The sequence below is a fragment of the Eriocheir sinensis genome, unplaced genomic scaffold (assembly GCF_024679095.1).
Source record: "Eriocheir sinensis breed Jianghai 21 unplaced genomic scaffold, ASM2467909v1 Scaffold1055, whole genome shotgun sequence".
NCBI classification, from domain to species: Eukaryota; Metazoa; Arthropoda; class Malacostraca; order Decapoda; family Varunidae; genus Eriocheir; species Eriocheir sinensis.
Genome location: NW_026110358.1, coordinates 7687 through 17978, shown reverse-complemented (window position 1 = coordinate 17978; position 10292 = coordinate 7687). Strand labels below are relative to the sequence as shown.

The 10292-nt window shown below is 44.4% G+C and overlaps 1 protein-coding gene across 1 annotated transcript; it reads right to left on the bottom strand.

Annotated features, from left to right (window-relative positions):
• Nucleotides 1-5980: 5980 nt before the first annotated feature.
• Nucleotides 5981-9945, bottom strand: LOC126989110 (neogenin-like). Its single transcript, XM_050847685.1, has 5 exons — nt 9601-9945; nt 9068-9173; nt 8620-8778; nt 7210-7415; nt 5981-6434 (listed from the first exon to the last, which is right to left on the bottom strand). Exons 3-5 carry the CDS (start codon nt 8774-8776, stop codon nt 6366-6368), a joined length of 432 nt encoding a protein of 143 aa, XP_050703642.1. The 5' UTR covers nt 8777-8778; nt 9068-9173; nt 9601-9945; the 3' UTR covers nt 5981-6365.
• Nucleotides 9946-10292: the final 347 nt, after the last annotated feature.

Here is a 10292-nt window from a genome sequence, read left to right as displayed (position 1 = left end):
TACCAATTCTTGACACCGTCTGCTCCCTTTTCTCCCTTGTAGCTCACCCTCAGGGCCTCTGTCGCCCCTTACGTGAGTCACCCTCAGGACCTTGTGTAAGCATTCTCTACATTAACCCTGCATTAACCCTAAGCGATAAGACCGGCGAACGCGTAAACATCAACCAATGACCTCTGACCCGACACTCTCTCACACTTTGTCTCTCTCTCTCTGTCTCTCTCACTCTCTTTGTCTCTCTGATCGGCGGTAACACCATGATTGACTTGACTATTCCATGGAGCTACATACAATACATATAATAATACGTATTTCCATTCAGTGACTAATCCTTAATATAAATAAACATTTTAACATTTACTCTTTAAACTAGGAAAAAGTGTGTAATTATCACAAAAGGAAATTCATCTTAAAAGTAAATTCAATCATTGCACAGCAGCATAGCACTACATACGTAATTATAAGAACTAATGACTAAGTACAGCATGAAACATGTTACCTTATATCACAACTTCAAAAAATAAAGTAAATCACAGAAGTTAAAATCATGGATACATGAGACTCTCATGTATCCACGCTTCGCTAATACTAATACATATGCTTATTTTACTTGATTAACTTCACAGTTACGAATGACGGGTTTGACGGCACTTAATTAGATTCCTTAAGAATAAAAACCCTATACAACAACGAGATACACGTAACACAGGTATATTAATTTGCTGCGAAGTAGCGGCACCACTACGTATGTTTGGCGTGGAAATGTTGCCTGCTCCAAGGAGAATAGTTAGCGAGCAAACTACCTCGTCCATGACGGACGGCGAAACCACATATAGATTAAATCAATAGAAAATTAGAAAGGGGTACTTAAAGTACAGAAATATTGGGGGGATATCATGTTGTGGTAACAACCCCATCGATTGCGCCCCTCCTCGGTATAGAACCCAAAAAAAATCAAAAAAAACCGCTTCAGCGCGGGGCCCCTAAAAGCGCGGGGCCCTGGGCACTGGCCCCTTGTGCCCCCCCCTAAATCCGGGCCTGGGTCTGGTGAGAGAATAACACCTGCACTCACAGACTTGCATTGGCTGTCCATTAAGGCACGCATAGTCTACAAAATATTTGTCTTGACTTATCAAGCAATGCGACTTGGTAAACCTGGATATTTGAGAAATATTCTACAGGATTTTCATTTGGACACCACCATGTCACTGAGACACAGTGCAGAACAGTATAGACTCTATGAGCCCAGGGTCAACCTGGAACTGGGTTTCAGAGCATTTGAGAAGAGTGACCCGCGGCTCTTGGATCAGTTATGTGTAAGCATGGTGGTGCAGAGAGAGTGACAAGAGAAAGGGCATTGCAAGGAAGAAGGGTGGTAGGGTCTTTGAGACAAATCATGAATGGCAGAAGTGTGAGCATGGAGGTAAAGAGGGATTTGAGAAATACAATAATAGTACCAACCCTCACATATGCAAGAGAAACGAGGGCCTGGAATGAAAGTCAGAGGTCTAGAGTGCAGGCAGTGGAAATGAGTTATTTGAGAAGTGCTTGTGGTGTGAGTAGAATGGAAGGAATGAGTAATGAAAGTGTGTACGAGAGTTTTGGAATGTGTCACGGGGGTGAAGGGAAGAAGCGTGGAGTGGTGGAAGAAGTGAAGCGACAGACTTTAAAGTGGTTTGGCCACATGGAGCGAATGAAGGAGAGTAAGATGACCAGAAGGGTGTATGTGAGTGAGATAGAGGGAGGGAATGCTAGAGGACGACCTCCAGTGAAATGGAGGGATAGGGTGCAAGAGTACGTTAGGGAGAGGGGGGAAAGATCTTTGAGAAACTTTGAGCAGGCAAGGAGGGAGTGTCTGGATAGAGATAGATGGAAACTCTGTAATGTGTGATGACTCTCATACTGGAGTGTCCGGGGGTTGTGTAAGGTTGTGTGGCGTCACTGGCACACTACAACGCAGCAGTGACTGGCAACAAAACACCAGCAACCAAATATTACAAAAAATACCACACAAATGACAGGACTCCCATGAGCTGCACACTGTTCAGTGACTGACAAAGATACCCACCTGTGTGCTGGATGATGGAGGCGTGGTTGGGGGAGTTGCTGCGCTCACCCTTGTCAAAGTTCTTCAGCTCCAAGTGGCCGTGATGGATCCACAGGTCTGGAGGCTGGACGCCAGGCTTGTTGCTCTCACTGCAGCTGCCGCCAACACTGCAAGGAAGTGATGCATCTTACTAGCTGCTAAATACTACTGAGTGCTGCTGCTGTACCTCGCAGGGCTGTCCAGAGGGAGATGGAAGGGCACATGAAATCTTTAAAACAGGATGGATGTTAAAGGTATGAGGTTTGAGTTCAACAAAGCATATTTGAATTCATTTAAAGAAATAGCTCCCAGCCAGCACACTGCAAGCAATCACAAGTTAGAAACACGTGTTAGCTGCTCCACCAAGAGACACAGATATCACAAACAGAGGTCACTTGTTACCCTGCAACTATGTATAGCACAAAATGAAAGTCCATCTTGAACATTTCCTATGAACAAGTTTACCTTTTTTTTTTCTTTCTCTAATCTTGGCAAACTTAAGTCTTTGTGGACTATGCCCTGCAGCCTTGTTCTCCATATTACAAAGTGAATAAAAAGTTCCTGCAGTCAGTGTAAAGGATTGCTGAAATGAGTCATGGGATGAAACACACCAACAAGAAACTGTCCTGCCACCTTACACAATGCTTGGCCTGGGCTCCGCCTTGACCCGCGGCAGTACAGTGTGGTGGCCAAGAAGGCCCCCAGCTGGTCATGGCTCCTGCCACGCCAGCGATCACCAGCACAATCAGGCCTCTCGCTCCACACACCAGCCTGGGGGCTCACCGATGCTCTTGTCAACAGCTGGAACACAGGAGCAGATGTATAATATTTTTAACATTGGCTTAATCAATCAGTCAATCAATGGGGGCCTCTGCCAGCCTGCCTCACCCAAACTATGACACCATTCTTGGGGGTTCCTCTGTGCAGGTCCCCATGCAGGCACCTTCCCCATACCATGTACCTCCCAGCAGGATCCATCAACCTGCTCTAACCCAACTTTCTGGGCACACTCTTTACTAAGGATTGTGTCTTACATAAACAACCTGGTAAGCAGGGTTTACCCACATGCCCACAGAGCCAGAGGTGGCATTCACAGAGCATGCAGGTAATGGGCCTCAGGTCAGCCTCAGGGAGGGAGTGCTCCATGATGAGGGACAGTGTGGTGGGACACAACCGCATTAGTAAATTTGCAGACGACACAAAGATTGGTAACTCGGTTCTCACTGACGAAGACAGGCAAAGCCTCCAAGAGGATTTGCACAAAATTTCAGCTTGGTCGGATAGATGGGAGATGCCCTTTAACGTAGACAAGTGCCAGGTCCTTCAAGTTGGAACGAGGAATAAGAAGTTCGAATACGAAATGCGCGGCGTTAAACTCAAAAGCGTTCAATGCGTCAAAGACTTGGGGGTCAAAATCGCGTCAAACCTCAAATTCTCACAGCAATGCATCGATGCAGCAAATAAAGCGAACAGAATGTTGGGCTTCATTAAAAGAAACTTTGTATTCAAGAATAAAGATGTAATACTCCCGCTCTACAACAGTTTAGTCAGACCCCACTTGGAATATGCGGTACAGTTTTGGTCCCCCCACCATGCAAAGGATATTGCTAAATTAGAAGGTGTTCAGCGTCGGGCAACGAAAATGATCCCTTCCTTGCGCAACAAATCCTACGAAGAAAGGCTTTCTATCCTTAACATGTTCTCTCTTGAGAAACGTCGCCTCCGAGGAAAATTGATCGAATGTTTTAAAATACTTAATGGTTTCACGAATGTAGACAGATCAACATTGTTTATGATCGATGACAGTCTGCGCACGAGGAACAATGGCGTAAAACTCAGATGTAGACAAGTAAATTCTGATTGCACCAAATTTTTCTTCACCAACGTTGTAGTGCGAGAATGGAATAAGCTTCCACCATCAGTGGTCCAGTGTAACACGATTGACTCCTTCAAAAATAAGCTCGACCGTCACTTCCTTCAACTTAATATCAACTAGAGTAGAAATGCAACGTTTTGGAGTCTTCGGATTAATGTAAAATCACTTAGGTTTAAGGACAGACCACCAAGTCTGGACCATGGGGTCTGTGTGGTCTGATTTTCTATGTAAATCTATCTATATAACTGGGAGGACAGTGACTGATGCACCACAACACACAGCATGCAGGTAATGGGCCTCAAGTCAGCCTCAGGGAGGAAGTGCTCCATGATGAGGGACAGTGTGGTGGGACACAACATGTGCATAACTGGGAGAACAGTGACTGATGCACCACAGCACACAGCATGCAGGTAATGGATCCTCAGGTCAGCCTCAGGGAGGGAGTGCTCCATGATGAGGGACAGTATGGTGGGACACAACATGTGCATAACTGGGAGAACAGTGACTGATGCACCACAGCAATGACGGCTCCCTAAGACTAACACTTCCTTACCTGGAAGAGTCGTGAAGCTTTCCACGGAGGAGAATGGACCAAAACCTTTGACATTGTGAGAGTGCATCTTGTGCAAATACTTCCTTGAAGGCGTCAGTCCATGGACGGTAAGGGTGAGCCAGTCCCCCGCCACTTCCCCCATCACCCAGTCACCGACAGTTTGGTCCGTGGTGAGGAATATCACGTAGCCTGGAACAAACAAAATTACTCTCTCAATAATCTTTTTTTAACCGTGTACCAGTGACAGGCAAAATTTGTGGCTTTACCGTGTAGCAGCGACGGGCCTAGTTTTTGCTATGATATAAGCCCCCAAAATAGATGATGCATAAACTGATCACAAATGCGTTGATATATATTATAAAATGGTTTGCCTGAGTGATGATTTTCTCTCTCTCTGCAGCTACTGGGTTAAGTGCTGCCCATAGCTCCAGTAGGCTCTTTGGAGGGGCCTCTTGGATGACCCCAGCCCAGTAGTGGCTCAGGCAAATTGTATTTATAGTGGCTGACAGGATGTATGGTTCTTGCTTCCTGCCTGGCCCACGCTGCCCACCACCATGGCCTGAGTCACTGTTTATTTACTATATATCCAGGTCTTTTCTATGTCAGTGAAGGTGTGTTCCCTTAACTATGTAGTCTAGTACATCACTGTGGTTTGGCACACTGACTCTTTTTTATTTTTATAATTTGAAGATGCCATCCTGGTAACCCATCAGCTCACCTGTGATCCTCCCATTGTTCCGCTGCAGCGGCTGCCGGGTGAAGGTGGTGGTGGACGGCTGGCCAGGGAGGGCCAGGACGGCCAGGCCACCAGCAGGGTGTTGGAGGCTACCAGGCTATAGGGGGACTCACGCCAAACCTGATGGGGACAAGTGTGTGAGAAAGAGTGTGATTTTTGCACAACAAAAATTCAAAGTTCCCCATCATGCATTTTATATATATATATATATATATATATATATATATATATATATATATATATATATATATATATATATATATATATATATATATATATATATATATATATATATATATCCTGGTGAGTGATTCATAAGTTTCCATAGGTTACTTTAAGTTTAAGTTTAGGCCTGTAAGTCTGAGCACAGTCAAGGATCCAGATACATACTTGTTCAGTACTTGTTTGTAGTTGGTACAGGAGCAGGTTTAGGACAGATAGAGTTGCCTGAAGTTGTCATTTTCATGACAGAATATTATATTATTACCATACAGAAGAATATCTACTTCTATTCTGTTACGGTTTGGTTGCAAACCTTGGTTGCTATTATGATACATTGCCGGCCAAGTTAGTAAAGACTAGAGGAGGCTGATTTTTTACCTAGTAAAAAACATGTCAAGTTGGCAACATTAGCGCAGGATATAATAACGTAGGAATCTTTTTTTTTATACTTTGAAGAGAATAAATGAATCATTGCACATGAATAGGTTGTTTTACTTTATCATCTTTGGAGCACATCATTTAATCCATGGAATACTTTTACTCAGAAAAAATACAAATAAAATCAATGATTTAATCATTTGATTAAATCAATTTGATTAAATCATTGCCAACCCTGCTGTGCTGTTTCTAATACCATTATGTAAGGTTCATTTTTAAGTATTTGCAAAAGGTCAATGAAAAAATCAATATCTCAAACACTAATAATAGCTCACCCTATGAGTCATAATTTCTCTGTGCCTCATCACAGCAAGGATTCAGCTGTGCAGGATTTCCTTGAGAAGTGTTGCAGGACTGAGTGAATATTTACTGAAAGAAGAACGAAGGCTTCCAGCACTGTGGTCTCACCCTGATGGTCTTCACAGCAAACTCACACACTGTTGATGGCTTGAGGCTGTCAATGAGGCAGGTCACATCCGTGGCGTTGACGTAGCGGCTGGAGGATGAGGACGAGAAGGTGGTGCAGCTGTTGTAATGCAGGAGTCAAAGGTCAGTATTAACAGGGAGTCAGGTACAAGGACGGAGGGAAAACATGAGAAAGGTCACTGGATGAAGGACTGGCTTGTGAAATGAGACATGAATGACAGGAGGATAGGAAGGGTGTGAGGGAGTGCTTGCAGGAAAAAGAGGATGTGTAAGTGAAGGATAAGGATGTATGAGGGAGGATATGAGGTGTATAAGGGACTGTTTGCAGGAAAAAGAGGATGCATGAGTTATGGATAAGGATGTGTGAGGTGGACGTGAGGTGAATAAAGGAGTTTGCTGGGACGAGAGTATGAGTAAGTAATGGATAAGGATATAGAGAGGAAGATATGAGGTGAATGAGGGGCTGTTTGTAGGAGGGAGAAGGATGCAAGTTACGAATAAGGATCTGGAGAGGTGGATATGAGGTGAATAAGGGAGTGTGTGCAGGGAAACAAGAATGTGTAAGTGGTGAATAAGTTCCTTGACAAATGACTAACTTTTCCACTGCTGTGTTGATGCAAGTGGCAAGTCTGTGACACAGTTCACAAAGAACATGAGATAAAACATATATTTTCCAGCTGATGACTGCCCTCCCTGAAGCAGCCCAGCAACACTACCCAAAACTGACCTCTTTTGACCTCCCATTCTTCATGCTTGTGTTTGGAACGGCATCTAGTGGCCTTTTAATTGTTGTTTAATTTGTTTACCTTGAGTTGCCTCCCTTGAAAAAAAAATAATAATAATAATAATAAAAAATAAATAAATAAATAAATCACCTGGCTCTGGCTCAGCATGGTGTCCGCCCACTGCAGCACCACGGTGAAGGGCGTCAGCACCACGGCCTTCACCCACACCGCCGGGTCCAGCGTGGGTGCCACCACCTCCTCCTCCTCTGGCTGGGTGTGGACTTGCTGGTACACTGGTTGCCCGTCACCCACGTTGTTGAAGGCTCGCAGGCTTATCACAAACTCCATGTTGGGTTCTGAGGAGACGGAGAACTTGTTATGGACCTAATCGTAACAATACAACAATTTTTTCATGACCCTTAACCCGTCCGCTGCGATTGGCACAGATTTTGCCTTCGCTGGTAGCCTGGTAACATAGTCCCAGGTCTTTCTCTCGCTGTCTGTGGTGGATAGTGGAGTGTTTCCCATGTGGTATTGGTGTGCTGGATATCCCCTCCCAAGGTGCAGGACTACACTTTTCTTCACTGAATTGTAGCCACGGACACTTTTTGTTCCATTCCTGTAGCTTGGCGAGGTCTGCTGCTAGGAAATCCGCAGTCAAGGGGTTAAACTGGGCAGAACAGATAACAAATGAGATAGACTAACAGACAACAGGTAGAATAACAGGTAGAAAGACAGATAACAGGCCACGGATAACCAATGAATAACCTGACTAACATTATGACCACCCAGGAAATATCTGAGAGTTCAGGGCAGACAGAGGAATGAGCCTGAACGATGATGAGTCTGAAAATGGCAACTCAGAATACCACCTCCTTTCCCTCAATAATTGCTCTCATGGTCCAGGGTCTTCACAATATGGAGAGCTAACTTTATGATGGTGTGTAAATACTTTTCTGTGTGTGTTTGTGTGTGTGTGTGTGTGTGTGTGTGTGTGTGTGTGTGTGTGTGTGAAATGTTAACAGACTCAATAAATGTTTAACTATGATCTACTTAGCAAGATCTCTACCTTCACTTTACTTTGCTTAAATGAAAACTTGTTATGGACCCATCATCATTTTTTTTTGGGGGGGTGAATGTAATGTTAACTCCAGACTCAATAAATGGTTAACTATGATATCATTTAACCCATTGACTGTGGATTTCCTACCAGAAGACCTCACCAAGCTATAGAAATGGATCAAAATGTTTCTACTAAAATTCAGTGAAGAAAAATGTAAAGTCCTGCACCTTGGGAGGGGATATCCAGCACACCAATACCACATGGGAAACACTCCACTGTCCACCAGAGAGGCAGAGAAAGGTTACCAGACTAACAGTGAGGGCAAATCCGTGCCAATCGCATTTGACAGGCTAACAAAATCTTTACCTTCTCTTGGCTCAACACAAATGTAGAAGTGGCTAGTTCAAAATCCCTGTCTTGTGGAGAATCACACTGCAGGTCTGCATACTGCTTGGCCAGAAAATGGAGAATTAGTCACAAATGATCATCTTACACACCCAGCTTATCAATGATGTAACCGTGCTGCTTGCTGTCCACGATCTTGGAGTAGATGTCCGCCACGCCTTGGTCCCAGGCAATGGTGTAGCCACACAGCATCACATTGTGCTGTGCGGGGGGCTGCCAGCACACCCTGATGTGGTCATTCAGTGCCATGGCTGTAATGGACCACAAGACACTACAGATAACACAGTGACTCCACCATCATGATCACTATGTAGGTTTTATCATGGCTTCCAAACATGAATATTTTGTACCATGAAAACAAAATTATACAAATGTATTGTACCTGTAAGTTATCCTAAATTCTATGCACAACACATATATTAGGTTTATACTGTTTGTTGGGAATTAAGAATGTAAGTGATGGATAAGGAGGTAGGAGGTAGGAGGGACAATTTGAAGGGGACAGAGGATGTAAATCACAACACTGAGGGAAACACTCACCCTTCAGACCAACTGGCTTGTCTGGGACCCTGTTTTCATGGAGGTCATTGGTGAGGTCCCCGCCAGGGTGGACTGAGTGTATGGGCAGTGCCGTTGACCGTGAGTGCTGCAAGATGGAAATGGAAAATGAAAATGAGGAGCTGTTAGCATATTCTCAACATGGAAAAATTCCACTTGCATTAAAATTTACTCTGTTGAAATGAAATGGGAAAAGTATATTTGTCCCCTTGAATGTGCATTTCCTAGCAGAAGACCTCATCAAGCTACAGGAGTGGAACAAAAAGTGGCTGCTACAATTCAATGAAGAAAATGTAGTCCTGCACCTTGGGAGAGGATATCCAGCACACCAATACCACATGGGAAACACTCCACTATCCACCACAGAGACAGAGAAAGACATGAAACTATATATATGATACTAGGCTAACAGTGAAATCCAAACCCGTGCCAACCGCAGCGGACGGGTTAACCCAAACTACCTGCCCCGTCCACGGACCCCCATAGGGCACGGAGGGTAGACGACCGGGGCTTACATGTCAACGCCTACACGCCCCGCCACGGCACCGCTACAAGGCCGGGAGCACGAGGATCTCTCTCCCCGCGCGAGGTAAACAAACACTGAACAGCTGATGGCTGGGATTATTGTACAACGTTGCCAGATTGTCGTACTCAGTTTCTCATGTTTCCCAATTTCCATCCCCAAAACTGTTTCCTGGGTCACAATAACGATATTTATTTGTAGTTATTGTTGAAATGGTTTATTATTCATGTTTCCTGGTGATATTTATGCGGGAGAAGCTGGTAAATGTAATGCTCCGAGTACGACAATCTGGAAGCGATGCTGGGATAGCTTGCCTTCATCATCTCGCCCTCGTGCATGTACCGGTTTTCGACGCTTAACCATTGCCAAAACACATCAGGAATCAACGGTTTTAGTGATAACTATATCTGAGTCTCGTTATTGGGGGCCAGAGACAGGTTTTGGGTGGGAGATCGGCAAATATAACAGGCTGACTGTACCGAGCTGGCAACTTCACGCCCGTGTGACTCGCCAGCGATACGAAATTGTCGTACTTGGAACATTGTACTTCCCTTATATTATAGTTGTCTATCTATGATGTGTAAATTTATCTATTTTTCATTTGTATTCGTCTAGTTGCTAAACTCGTGTGCTCCAGTTAAACTGTTAATTGACTCTCCTTGCTGACATCATCCCGGTAAATAT